At 36.2% G+C, this 15,238-nt stretch overlaps 1 protein-coding gene across 7 annotated transcripts in view; it reads left to right on the top strand.

The window, feature by feature from the left end:
• The window catches only part of CycG (cyclin G), a 29,164-nt gene extending 15,975 nt beyond the window's left edge, over positions 1-13,189 (top strand). For all 7 annotated transcript variants that reach the window (XM_085940496.1, XM_085940493.1, XM_085940500.1 and 4 more), the window contains exons 2-11: positions 1,936-2,248; positions 2,582-3,097; positions 3,573-3,707; positions 7,176-7,275; positions 8,239-8,435; positions 8,741-8,843; positions 9,184-9,302; positions 10,129-10,254; positions 10,558-10,664; positions 11,785-13,189. In XM_085940496.1, the coding sequence (XP_085796622.1) occupies positions 1,994-2,248; positions 2,582-3,097; positions 3,573-3,707; positions 7,176-7,275; positions 8,239-8,435; positions 8,741-8,843; positions 9,184-9,302; positions 10,129-10,254; positions 10,558-10,664; positions 11,785-11,866 (1,740 nt within the window). In that variant the 5' untranslated portion in view covers positions 1,936-1,993 and the 3' untranslated portion in view covers positions 11,867-13,189. The remainder of the gene's footprint in view (positions 1-1,935; positions 2,249-2,581; positions 3,098-3,572; positions 3,708-7,175; positions 7,276-8,238; positions 8,436-8,740; positions 8,844-9,183; positions 9,303-10,128; positions 10,255-10,557; positions 10,665-11,784) is intronic.
• Positions 13,190-15,238: the final 2,049 nt, after the last annotated feature.

The raw sequence follows: 15,238 nt of genomic DNA, 5'->3' as shown, positions 1-15,238 counted from the left end.
CGGAATGTAAATAGCAACGGTAAAAGTTAATTCGGTATGGCATTCTTTATGTTGACATAACTGCGTGGAATGTGTCGATTTCTTGGGTTATTAAATGTTTTTCATATTTTATCACCAGCCAGGGTCTATATACTGCTGAATACAGGCCTCCGTTAAGTTCCTTCCACTCTTCTCGGTCTCTAGTTTGTTTTTTTTAATGACACCGGCAATAAAAGGGTTTCCTTCCGTGACACAAATTAATAATCCATTTTTTATTTAAAAAAAAAAAACTACTTTTATATGTATGTTCTTAAAATGTTTTGTCCTCAGGTGGATCCGTCCGTTTGTGACCGATTCGATTATAACTAACCATGCCTTCGTTTCAGATTTATAAGAGTGAGTCCAGAATTGTTGCATTCTTGACGATAAACGAGGTTCGAATCCTCGTCAAAGAAAAAGAACTGAGATTCTTTCAAAGACCATTGAATTGGTGAGCAAAAACGCACCATACGCACGTTACCGGAAGATTTCATCTCCCGTGCCGCTTTGGTGTATCGTTACGCTCGCCTTTCTCTGGTGGCCTACAGTCGGTGTTCAACCACCTCTGTATAGTACCTTGGTGTGTGTATACTTCATTGTTGTAATAATACTGAAAATACACGCATACGTTGACAATATAATAAAAAATTTAGTACCAAATATTTGATAGAGGGGTCTCATTAGGTCGATTGCTGGGTATCTGTTTTTCAACAAAACGATAGCTCCGGTTTTCGACAGCACACGGTCTGGTTCAGAATCGACGACACCGCTCTCTTAACTGTGACGTGTTTGAGGTTTTTGGGTCACGCTGTTGCGCACTGTTTGGTTGGGGTATTCGACGACGCACGTTTGTTTTTTTGTCACATGAATCTAACGCAGAATTTATTTTCTCCTTATAAATATTTTTGCAGTTCGTCTAATTCGATTTCAATTTTTGGATATCGCCAAGCACTGTATAGCGTGCGATTTGTTTTTTTTTGTTTGTAAAATTTTTATTTTTGGCAAATTTGAAAAAATACAGTAAATTTTTCCCTTGTAATTTTTTTTGCGGTTCTCTGAATTTGGTTTTGATTTTTGATAATCATTATCTATCATTTAACGCACCGTTCGCCTTTTTTAAATTGACAGTGTTTTCTATTTTTTTAAACGATTGAAGACAATTTTCTGGCACAATTTTTGGGTCAAGTTCGACTTCTTTAAAAATATTTCTCTGTACCATTATTCAATTGGAATAACACATCGAAAGTATTAATATCTGTTGAATCTCCTGAATTATTTCTGATTAAAATATTTTTTCTGATTCCGTTCTCGGGATTTTTGGCCAATCGCCAAATCTGAAGGAAGTTTGTTTGTATACCAAACAACACTCTTGACATTGCCTCTCAACTCATATACCACAAAAATAGATTGTTGTCACTTTTGATTGAAGGTTTTTTTTATTTTCCAATAGTGTGGGCATACTTGAAAAATTCTGCTTGCTTATCTTTGAAATTCGAATAAAGAACAATATTCTCATTTGAATTGCCATATCAAAGAGAATTCCTTCCTTATTTAAATTGTATAATTAAATTACCTCTTCCTTACAAAATTGTTTTAAATATTTCCTTTGTCACTTGGTTATAAATTATCTATTATTCTGATAATTTCAAGTGAATTTTACTCATCAATTCTGTATTACAGTTAAAATTATAAGTCAATTAAAAGGAATTTTTGAGTTATTCTCTATAAAGATTAAAACTCGATTCTCATCGCTATAAAGATATTACGAGGAAATTTTTGAAGTCTTGAAATTCTTTGCAAAAGATTAATTAGCCAACTTTTATATCGTTGAAATATTCTGCGTCATTTTTACGTTGCGTAATAACTTGAACGCGCTCGTCGACTCGCTCTTGACCAATCGCCCCGTCCGTCAATCAGGTACTAGGCCCTGCCGGATATCGGCGCGTCTCCCGCTTGGACCCCGCGCCCCGCCCAAATGCAGAGACAGCCGGTATCGCAGCCCTCGTCCCCGGATGCTGCCTACTTCAACAACCCCCACGCCACCAGCTCCTCCCCGAGGTCCACCGTCCACAGCCACAGGCGGAACCAGCAGCCCAACGCCAACGGCAACAAGAAGAGGAACGCGAGGACCAAGTTCAGGAACGAACGTTCGAGGAAGTTTCAGAATCCCAATTCGGGGAAGGGGAAAGGGGGCAGGAAGCACCAGGAGCCGGGACAGGCGTATCTGCAGGTGAGATCATTATGTATTCTGTAAATTGATGAGATTGTTCTATAAAGGCTTTTTTAACCACTTGAAAATGGAATGCCTCTCGAAGTAAAGGATATTTGAAAATGGAATGCTTTTTTAAAAGGCAGGGTGTTCACAAAAGTAGCTAATTTTATTAGATCTGTTTTACAACTTTACAGCCTTATCTGTTGTTATCCAAGATGGATTTGTAAAAATGGTTGATAAGGTAATGTCACTTTAGAGGTGTTCATAGTTTCTAGCTTCTATTGCATTATGATTGTTGTATCCATTCTTCATGGAGGATCATTAAACAAGAGAATTAATAAATTTCAACAGGCACTAGACGCAAGCAGACTATCGCCGAGCAAACAGCATCTGCGCTCCAACAATGGCTGCGTGGACAGGAAGGAAACCGTTGTCAGTAAGCTACTCCAATCGCGCCGCAAGGAATCCGCTAAGTCAAAGCCAGACGTACCCCCCGCCATCTGCGCCACAACACAAAACCACGATGCATTGTTGAGCGAGTTCGCGGGCCAACCGGTCCGGCAGGAGGTCGGCGCCATGGGTTACGTGGAGCAGGGGCCCAAGAGGCTGCACGAACACCTGAAGCCGCTGGAGGATGAGGAGATGCGATACGTCAGCCAGGACCTGAAAGACAAAGAAAAGGTTGCGATGGCTGGCGCCGCTAGCGGGATTGTCGATGAGGAGATGGCGGATGAAGCGTGCTCGTCTTCCGCGGCCGTGAAGGAATATACCCAGGCGGAGGTGGAAGGGTTGTATTCCTGTCTCGGTGAATTTCTGCAGGTCGAGTGCAAGTTTCAGCCGACTGTCGTGCTACCTGGGAATCCGCAGGTAATAAATAGTTATTTTCAATTTTCTTTCGCTATGTTTTTATCTTTTTGCCTTACGTCTCTAGGTTAGATCTCTGTAAAGCCTTCAGCGCATTCATGCTTAAAAATAACATAGTGTGAGCCATTCGCCGGTCTTTGGGAGGAGAGGGTTCAAGATTCATCAGTTCTTACTATTATTGACATATATCTGCGATAACTACGGGAGCATCAGTGTGCTCGACAGTTCCAAGAACTAAGCTGCGTTAGTAATGTGTTCCAATTGCATGATACCAAATTTCCAATCATTTACAAATAAAAAAAAAAAATAGAGTGACCTATGACCACACATGTGACATTATTATAATGATATTATATTCCAGTTGTGTGAGTGTTCTGTTTTACACTGCATGCCCACGATATGGTGAAGATGTCAGACAATATATTAATTGACTCATCCAGTATTCTAATGATGACCGTGTTGTTTTCAATAATTACAGAGAGGTGAGATATCGGCGGGGACACGAGACGGAGCCGCACACGTGCTGCGCTGCCTGAAAGTGTGGTACGACCTCCCCACCGACGTGCTGTTCCATGCCATCAACCTGCTGGACAGATTCCTCACCAAGATGAAGGTATGTCCACATTCTTCTCCCAAGTCCCATCCGACTGAACGTTTACGATTATTCGATTTATTTGTAGAAGCCATTTTCAATCAAAATTACACTGATTGATTAATAGCACATTCACCGCTGGTCAGTTAATTACCACAACTCGGTCACTGCTAAAGACACACCTGGCGTGTAGCAATTAGCATGATAATTAAATGTAGTAATTAACTTGTCAGCAGTGAAAGTATAAGTATCTAATGGCCACGCACGCGCCTGGCATGTCTTTAGTAGTGAAAGACATAAGTCTTTGCAAATCAAATTGACTCACGTTTAATTCCATTGGGTCAATGCTTATGAGACCTGTCATTGTTGTATGTCGCAGCCGCCGAGTTTGAAAGGCTAGCTTTGAATGTGTATGTAATCGGGCCACAATGTCACTCAATTTGAATCCCTCTCAAATCGATCAATATTTTTGCTATTGAAATTTTATATTATTTGTGATTGTAATGAAAAACTGAACCATATGGAGGTAGTTTGGTTGAATTTCTCTGTGGAGTGATTTTGTGGAAACAGGAACAAAAACCCAGATAGTGGTCTACTCGAATAAAGGCAGTCTTTTTACACTGTCTTTCATTGCTATTTCTATAGTCTTTACTTTGTTATTCACGAGGCTATGAGTTATCTGAATATCGAGTGAGCCGTGAAATAATTTGTTATTGCCTACGTAATTATAACGCACTCACGATGTTTACACAACCATGTGAGTTCTAATTTTTTTTGCATAATGCAGTTGAACCGTCCTGCAGTTCATTGCCGATATTGCACTTATGTATTTTTGAACCCGTGTTAATTTAGTTGGGTCAATTCGTTGTAGATAATTCAGCTTACGTCGTATGTTATATTAATGTACTGATAACCGAATCCACTGTCAATTTTCAAATAGTGTTACAAGGTTATCTATTGAGATTGCAAAATTATCTATCCTTCATAAACAATTATCTATAATAACGTTTTCATTAATGAACACATAAAGTCCAATGATCTTACAAAGATAACAGATTATCTCGATTCTTTATACTAATTCTTGTTTATTTCAAAGTAATGCTTGCAAAATCAATTTACTTATTCCAAGTGATATGCAAATATTGAATGTCATACTGTCATGCGATATTGACAATGAATATGATTCTCCAAGAGAGAAAGTTATATAAGTCGGTAAGTCGTATTCCACATTATTGGGCATTGTGACTCCGTTCCGAGGCTTCCGTAGTTATTTATACCTCAGTCTGCCGTCCGAATGTATTCTTCTGCAACATCTTCTTGGCTATGCGAAGGAAGCGGTGTTGGCGACTAAATGGGAGGAGCTTGTTAGTTTATGATGGAAGTGCGGTTAAAAATGGGAGGAGCATCTTAGTTCACAGTTTTAACACGTAGCCAAAAAGATGTTGTTCGTACTATACTGAAGATATCAGGAAATTACAACCTCATCTCAATCAGTGATAGGCTGTTAAGATCCGACATATATAGTGCACACTAAACTTTGACAGTCAAACACATTTGTTCTCATTGAGCCAAGACTACGATGTGTAGATACTGCTTAATAGTTTTTAAAATTCAATTGAACCCTGCCTAATCCAAGCAATAGTAGAGATAATAGTCGAAAAACATTTGTTTATCTATAAAATATGTAAAACTATGCCATTCTTTCATAAATATTTAAGGTCCGTCCATATTGTAGAGCTATTGTTCATTGAAATTTTCTTTCATAAATATTTAAGGTCCGTCCATATTGTAGAGCTAATGTTCAGGTTTATGAGGCGTAGGGAGGCATAGGCTGTACGAGTGTCATGTGAAGCCTGCCGCTAGTTTCGTAAGGTATTAAACTGAAGTAGCATTTATCCGCTAACATGATCATCTTCTTGTTTAATGTTCTCTAATAAGGTGGACAAAACTGATTGCAAGTACTGATGTCCAATTCAGATGTGGCTTCCAATGGGCATATATTATGTTTTTGACTCTTTTCAGTACTGTGAATGCCTTTTGCAGTTCTTAAAAAAACCTCTGAACTGAGCTTTCAATCATTTCCTACAAATGCTGCCCGTATATTCGGCGGATAATATTTCTGTTTGCCCAGCTGTGCCTTGAGTAAATTCGTAATTGACACTGTCGATATGTTTCGTTGTACATTCTGAACGAGGATGCCCAGTTTTGGATGTTCTAAATTATTGTAAAATCGTAATATTCCTTCATTTTGTTTTTCAATGCTGTATTATCGAGAGCAAATTTCGAACCAGCTGTGACAATTTGAGCCTGACATGTGTACATAAGATTATTTATGTGTCGAACGGCGATGTTTTAGCAAACCTGAGATATGTAATTGCGCCTTTAACGTTTTGTCTTCGTTTAAACATTTATACACATGTCTGCAAGCGACACTTCATTCAAGATTTTTTAAATTGATGTACATACCTATATATTTTGCTGTTCTCATATAATATTGCATTTGTATTTATTGATTATACTTGTCATTCATAACTCGTATTTTCTCGAACAGTACCTTGTAAATTTGTTAATTTTTCTTATAAACATTATATTATTACGTACCTACTAATTAAATTCAGGTCACATCTACTTGTCATCTTTTCTTATTTTGACGTATTAAAGAATGTTGTTTGGATATATGTGTGTAGTAAAAGTAAAAAACTTTCCAAAACGGTCGGGAATGGAGACGATGCGTCACCTCTAACAATCCCTGAAGCTTGGTAGTTTTCTCGCATCTTCCTAAGTTATCCTGGAATCCATAGCTCTGCCGAATACACTTTTCGGTATTTAGAAGATGCTGGTTTTAACGAAGAGGCATACGTAGCCCTATTCTCATAGCTGTCGTCCTAAGGTGATGGTAAACACTACTGCTAGAGTAATGGGGTTACCAATTGAGACAGTCTTGTGACATCTGTAACACATACTACCCGAACTGGCTTTAATGTTTTCTTAAGATATGACAAGAGACTGCACGCTCCACGCTTACTCACTCATTTCTGGCACCTGGTTTATTTCTTTCAAAAATATTCACAGGATTAATGTCTTGGTTTCTGATGTTAGTAAGCATAGGCTTTACAAGTATCCGATAAGGCGTGCATTAATTTGGGTGAGATAGTAGACTAGATACTTCTCCATAGATCGAAGTAACATTATTTATTAGCTGACATGATTTTTTCCTTTCTCAATTGCCTCCGTGATATAATTATGTTGCGTCAAGCGACCCAAGGTAGAGATAAACAATCGAAAGTGTCAAACTTCTACATGCCGAGGTTTAATATTTCGTTGTCAACCATGACGTGTTCTCTCTGATGCTGATCAGAGGACAGTCTGTTTGAAATCTAACATGGAATCGATTACCTATCAATCAAACTGGAGTCGTGGTCCTCGATAATAATATATATAACGGAATATGGTCAAAAAATTCATGTCATGTTTTTGTGTTATTTGCAGGTGCGTCAGTGTCACATTTCATGCATATCAGTGTCTTGCATGAGCATCGCCATCCTGTCTCACCGGCCGCAGCTACCTCCCATCAACACGGAAGACCTCGGTGAGTTATTAATCTGACGACATTTTGCATTCTTAGTTTGAGTATAACTGAAATTGTTCACATTAAATTTTAACCCATTCCAGACAGAATTAATTTTTCAGGATCACTTAAAAATGCACACTGATTACTAAAATTGATATAACTCATCTATTATTCATTCAATTCAAATAAATCTTTTAAATATTTATTGGTTTTGAAATTTTCTATTGAGTATTTACATTTTAAGTAAACTTTGTGTATAAGTTGAATGAAAAAAACATGTCAAATATAGTTTTTTGGGTTTTTTTAGCCTTTTTTTATAAAAAATGACATAGATAAAAAGTCCATGATAGAAGTAAATAATAAAAAGATATACTTAAACTGGAGCTAAATATAATACTCTTCAAGATATTTAGAAGATGGAGGGCCATTTTATGTTTATTACTGTCTCCAACACCTCATACCTAGCAAACTGATCATTATTTTGACAAATTTAAATAAAAATAGATTTTATAAATCAAATATCTCTTAAAAAATAAACTGGACTGTATATAACTAACATCATAAAATGATAGCTACATATATTATTAAATAATTTCAACTTGAAAAAAAATCAAAATATGACTAAAATTTTTTGATTTTCATCATGTCCTGCATCCTGTAACACCGGCGCCGATAGGGCGCGATGGGTTAACTTATTAAATTGTTTTGATCGGTTGATTGATTGTGTGCAATTGGCGAAGTGACATTTGATTTAAAACTTTTTTATTTTTACCTCCATAACTTAACACCGCACGGATGAGGGGGGGCCAGGTTATTGGGGTGTACGTGGAAAAATGATGGACTCTTTTTTAGTTACCCAGATAACCGCTATGAGGTATGAGGTATCAGTCACAATAGAAGACAAACTTTACCATAAACTTTTCGATAACAAAAATGTAAAATATTTGAAAATCTAATTGATGTGTTTGTTCTTTGTTGCAGTGTCGATATCCCAATGCAAGTGCACAGTGGGCGACGTGCGGCGTATGTCGGTGGTGATCCAGGAGAAGCTGGGGTCTCCCGTGCCTCAGTCTTCGCCCGTGGTCACGCCCCTTCATTGGATGCGTCTGCAGCACCGCCTCATGATGTGGGCCGCTGCCGGCCTCGGTGTTCACGACTTGCTCAGCACTATATTGCCGGTAATTATACCGAATGACTTATTCTTCCATCTACTCTTCGGGACACTTTCGACAACTTAGATATTATATTATAACAAAGAAAAGTTTTTAAAGTAGCCAGTCATTTTATATTGTAGATGCATTTGTTCTATTCTAGTCCAGCCTAGTCTAGGGAATTAAATGCACAGAATCATCATTATTTGTAATATTTAGATAAGCCATCATAAATTTGGATTCGTCATCAAGTCTTGGAGTAACAACAAACAACAACCACCACAATAAACACCTTTTATGTTATATTTTAATAGTATTCCGTTTCTTTTCAGGAATTAGAAATGGTGAACAGATTGGAGATCCTGTCGTGCGACGCCAGCTGCTGCAATATTCGGGCGTGCGAATTAGCCCTGGCGCTGCTGTGCACCCAACTTGGTCAGTCCCGCATTCTGTTTGTTTCATATCGGTGACCATAGATGTTGTTCATTCCCTTAGTTACGATTTTTATGATATTATTGATGAGTTTAAATCCCCACCACATAAATTCAAATTGGTAAATAACATGGGAGACGGGCGAAATCCTAAATGGGCTACGTAATTAATGTCTATGCTTGAATAAAGGTGCCTTTTCACGCTGTCATTTGTCATTCCATATTATATAGATACTATGAGGATGTGGTTATGTGCTGTCGTAATAAGTCTTCGATAACAAATTTTGAATATTTACATAACTATGCGAGGGAGGACTAATTAAACTCATTATTTTTTTGATCAGATTCCCAGCTGACATCCATGCAAAGGTCTTCGTCGGCGGAGGGCGGCGTATCCGCGGAGAGATTGGCCAACCTCATGAGGCTGGTCGATTTCGCCATGGACCTACAGAGGATCTGCCAGGTAAATTTTACTCCTTTGTACATTTTATGATATGCAGTGAAACCTTGGATTGCGAATGTTTTGATGGTTTTGTAATAAATTTTATCTTGACAAACGAGTGAGGTCTTGCAATATGAGCAATATTTTCTAGAAAACTCCACCCGAGTAAGGCTGCTTCTATCATCTTTTGTAGGGAATTTGATGTATGGGTGCTTTGAATTACAAAGATGTATTTGGAAACATTATGCGTTATGCCCTTAATCCAAGGTTTCACTGTGGTTGCCGAGATCTCCAATGGGATTATTGCCTTATTTTTCTTCCAATCACATACTGCAATTAAATGCCGGTTATCCTAAAAACCAGGGTTGGCGAACTTTTTTACGTCCGTGTGCCAAAACTTCCAAAATATTATTTTTCGACTGTCGTGACGTGTCATAATTTTTCATGGGGGAAAAATGAAAATGAAATTAAAACATTTATGTTTGTTATTGCTATTGAAAATGTTTGAAAATTACAATTGATTTCTTGAGATTCTATCATAGACATGTGAAGTTCATTGCTATTTCATCTACTTAGCTACCTTTTTTTATCAGAGGGCGTACTCTTGTTTGCCTCTTTGTCCAATGGTTTCAAATTTAAGATGCTGCAACTATCTTATGAACATTGCAGTGGTTCGGTTTAATGAATAAAGATTTGGAGGTTATTCGTTAGGTTACCATCATGAACCAACAAAAAGAATAGTATCATGGAGCTAGCTGGAACTTTTGGACAGTGGGCCTCGATAGACAGATGGATCGAAAGACTATACTCTTTGCAGTACTGATTTGTATTATGTGTTACATTACAGATAGGCGATGAGTCGTTCTTTGCGACCCACCAGGCCGTGGTGGGGGTCCTCGAGAGGTACAACGCCCGACAGAAGACGCCGCATCGGCAGAGACTCGTCTGGAGGCTCAGCTCGCGCACCCTCAAGGTAACAACCCTACTCAATACTTTCTCTCAATTATTATTCTGTTTTGCAGGTGATTAGGTTTTAGTGATCAATGTGCAACTATAGCCTTTTAGCCTTGGCTACGGACGTCATAACTATGATCTGGGGAACTACGGATAGTCTGTAACACTGCATATAGCGCTATAAAATCATAGCCAAGATGTGACGGTTCTATTCTAGCAAGTAAATCGCATATATATGTGTAATTAAAATAGATAACAGTCCGAATGGTAGAAGTAACTGAAAGTATTGTATTGTTTTAATTATATATTGTGAATTTTTTAGGTTTTGAGGCCGACAGACCGCCTTACCAGCACACTACCCACCATCTTGGAACAGAATCTTACCTCGGCTACTAATGGCCACCATTCCGACCCAAATACCAGATCCAGGTAAATTATTAATTAGCAAATATTGATCCTGTTCGATTACATATGTCAATTTACCATTAGAATCCAAAATGGCTATGAAATTGTCTTCTGCACTCTAACCAACCTGTGACGTTCCCTGCGTTAGTGAAAAGGATACTATGTCTCTTTCCACACAGTGCATCTGTCGCAGTTAAGATATATTCTTTCGATTATTCCGGTTGACTGTCTTTGGAATGGTTAAGTGCAATCTGTCTGCGACATAATGGAGTCGTATCACTTTCACGTGAAATCACTGTGTAACATTATTGACATAAATGGTTGAAGGAGAACTATTACTGAGACAACTATAATAGCTGGGGAGGTCATGTGAATATTTTATATAAATCATTTGAGATGCCAAAACTTTTTTTCTATAGAGATCAAATGTATGAAATTGAAGCAAATAAAAGGACCACTGGTCTGCTGATTACGTTAGTTACAAGTGATTTTGCATTGCAGGTTCACATTTAAACAACACCTACTACTGTCCAATAAGAACTTCTTGGCTACGTGTTAAAACTGTAAACCAATAAGCTCCTACCATTTTTAACCGCACTTCCATTATAAACTAACAAGCTCCTCCCATTTAGTCGACGATAGAGCCTTTGAAATGTGCCTAAATCTTCTTGTTGGACAGTACGTATAAGATCGGAACTGCAAAATGGTACTTTTCAGTAGTTCGATTTTTAAATTTTAATGATGTTATTTTTTAATGCTGGAATCGTAATTTTTTAGTTGATTGATATATTCATTGAATTTTTGTTTTTTTTCAATCATCATTGTTGTATTATCTAATTATTTAATAAAATGCAATCAAGTCAAAATAGCCAAAAACGCAGTTCCGACCTTTTACGTAGGATGTGTCGATTTCTACCATGACCATGACATTCTACTATAATTTCAGATCCACCAAACCGGTTGATTACAATCAATATGCAGGATTGATTCTATGTGCAGATATTGACAATATAAGCCTTCAATATGTAAATTCATAATGTATGAGGAAACTTAGATATTTCACCAATATTTCGGTTTCGGAATTGCATTGTTGTATTCAATATTTATATTACATTAAATATTAATTGTTTATTGTCGTTTACAGATCAGGCAGCGAATGCTCAGACGAAGACACAAAAGACTGGCCGACCAGTCCTCTGGTGCCAGTCCTCTGCTCCGACCACTGAGCCGACACCTTCAACACAATCTTAATCCACCGTTACTCCGGGATCTCCATTTTCTCGGTCACAACAGACGTTTGATTGAATAGAAAACGTCTCTTCTCCGAGTGGAGAGCGAACAGCTCACCTGGACCGCCTGCAGGAACGCTGCAATCTAGCCTGTCGTGCAGAGGGCTAGGTTCAGATCGTAGCACATGTCCGAAGACAGTATTGCATTAAAACTGGTATTATATATTCAATAGTCGATGTGATTACAACGTCGGATGTTTCATTGAATACCCGAGTATATAATTATATATATATATGACGCGAGTGTTTATCGAGTCCTTTCAAATATATATAAAACAGAGACATTAAACAATGTACAATGACCGAACGATTTGTATTATTGAACTATCACAAAGTGTAGCCCGGAACAATGTTATCAAAGAAATAAATCACAGATGAAATAATAACACGAATGAAATCAATTTTTAAAAAAGAAGTGAAAGAAACAGAAAAATAGTGATTTCAATATAAAAACAATGTTTTTGAACTTTGCGGAATTTTTTTTTTAATTCAACTTATTACGAAGAAACAGTATTTGGAACAATTTTTTGGAAGTGATTCTTTTTTTTTTTAAACAATTCTGGCACACGATATGAAGAGATTTACGAATTGTTTTTTTTTTTTTGTTAACGAGTGTCGGGAAATCAACGGTTATTCGTCGAAGGATAGTCTGCGGTCCTGCGGCAGTGTTTCGAGATGGATTCTGTTTTGTGGAGTCTACAGTGTACCGGATTAACGTCTCGCTCCGGATCAAAGCGGCCGGAGTGCGGCGATGTGGGGCATTTCGTAGAAACGCGTAAAGATCTGTTAAGTTTTTTTAAATGATTTTTTTTTTATTTTCAAACAGAAACATATCGTAATTATTATTTTTCCCCAGTATTTGACTTAACGAAGAAAACAGTAGAATCTCTAGTATTTTCAATACAAAACAACTTAACCGACTATGACAGAATTTTTTTTTAATTTTATTATTTATTTCTTTTCGTTTTTTACTTTTGTGATGTCCAACCGACCATGTATTGAAAAAAAAAAATTTTTTGACTCAAAATAATGTTAACTAATGAATAGCATTTTTCCTTCTTTTTTTTTCTCAATCAGTAAATTTTGGGTTGCGCATGGGAAAGATTTTGTATGTGTGTGTACGTGTGCGTGTGTATTGAAATTATTGAAAAAAATCATCTGTTCATCGATTAAAATAAATCGATGTGCGAAAAAAAATATTTTAAGAGAAAGTATTTTCTTTTTTTTTTTATTTTTCTGGAATAATTCCTCGAGTTGTTCAATGTCTGTTCTAATATGAACATAGAATCCAAAATATAAAAAAAAAACATTAAAATTATGATAATTTTTAGCTTATGAAATCTTTAAAAAAAAAAAACAAAAAATGTGATATTCCTTTAAAAATTATTTATATGAAAAAAAAAATATATTTAGTTCGTAGACTTATCATTTTTAAGATATAATGAATAATATGTATTATTAGTATTTTATTAACTTCAAGCAGTAAAAAAAAACAAAATGCGGCAACTAAATATGCATAATAAAATAGATTTTTATAATATGAAAGTGTTGCCGATTGTAAGTAAAAGAAATCCCCTAGTATTTTTCAATGTCATTGTAGATTAAATATTGTAAAAGTTGGCTATATATTCGTTAGAAAATGTGATGTCATTTTAATTTTTTTTTGGGACATTCAATTTGCCAAAACGCAGAGATAAACACCGTTTTTTAGGACTTATCGTCGTATTGTGTCTGCCGCCATCTTGCGATCTCTATTTTATAAAATGGCCGCCTGTTTGTTACGTAATTAAGCTTCTATTATTATATATCATATTAAAATGTCCTAAAAGCGGTTGAAAATTGTGTATTTCTGTGTTGGTAGTAATGTTTTTGCAAAAAATTAATATATACATAATATATTCAGTGGCACACATTTTTCGTTCAATTATTAATAAAACACTCTTTTTCAAAATGGACACCTAGTGTTTTATTTCTCAAAATGGATATACCCTTCTGCTCCATTTTTATCGGTCTCGCGCAAGGGCGATGCCGTTTTATTTTCAAAATGGCGTCAAGATTATTTTATAATAATAAATTGCGCCGAACCGATGGAAAATCAAATTTAAATAAAGCATTTTTTTTAAATACTTAATTTCTATAAGTGGCATTTGAAGATCTTTTACTAAGTACGTATATATGCATATTAATATTGTTATTATCCTAATTTATATATTATACTATAGTATTAACATCTCTAATGACTAATTATGTCATATTTTACATATATATTATATATATTTATAGTTTTTTTTTATTATTTCATTTCATAAACTTAAGTGTGATATTGAAGAAGATGGAAAAAAATACATTTAAAAGCAGCGAGCGGGCGAATTTTCTAGTCTATGGTGTGAATGTGAGATACGGCGTCCGTTTCGGATGTACAGCCGCCATTTTGAATATGGATATCCAGCCAATCTACACGTGTAACTGGTAGAAACAGCCGTGTTCATAAAACATGCATTTGCTTTGCGTGTTCATACCCTAGTTATATACGGAAACAACTTTGATTGATTTGGCAATTCTCAATGAAATTTTACAGTTCTGTAAGGAATCAACCCAGACATTCCTCTATATAATTGAATTAACGATTAATCACAGGTTTAGAATTTGTTTTACTGTGTTATAAATATCTTTATATCTTTGAACCTTGATATTTTTAGTTTCCGTATTAAAATCTGGTATCAAATTAGACTTGTGTTAGAGTACATTCAAAATGGCGTCGTTTTAATTTAGTATGTGAGGAAAGTTCGCACCCCGCCCAATGATAAAATGATGATGGTTTTAAAAAAAAAAGTACAAAAATCTAATGTTTATAAATTTGCATAATAAAGTGCTAAAAAATATTACAACATATGTATGATTATTAACTTGTAAGTTTTTATTGTAACAATACCATATTTTTATTTTGTTCTCTCGCCTCTCGACACGTTTGCGACGGCGACGAATCCGCATACAAGCGTCGTGCTTAAAGTCAATGTGAAATTATTGTTTTTTTTAATTGATTTTTTGGTTCGGACCCCCGCTATAATGTCGAGATTTTGTTATTGCCGTTACGATGTGTGAGAATTCAAAAAAAAAGTGAATGAAAATAAAGAATCAAATGTCCTCCAATTTTTTGGGGGGACTCTTTAACGACAAAAAAATGTGTTTTATTTATTACCTAGAAATTAACTTTCACCGCACTACCACCAATGTTTCCTCTAAGGTGTGCGCTACCAAAATATGTCCGCACACATGTTTTCACCCCCCGCACAGTCCTCACACAAAAAT

The sequence above is a fragment of the Rhyacophila brunnea genome, unplaced genomic scaffold (assembly GCF_057557595.1).
Source record: "Rhyacophila brunnea isolate RB1 unplaced genomic scaffold, BYU_Rbru_1.0 scaffold_13, whole genome shotgun sequence".
NCBI lineage: Eukaryota > Metazoa > Arthropoda > Insecta > Trichoptera > Rhyacophilidae > Rhyacophila > Rhyacophila brunnea.
The sequence above is the reverse complement of the archived record's forward strand: the minus strand, read 5'-3'. Positions and strand labels throughout refer to the sequence as shown.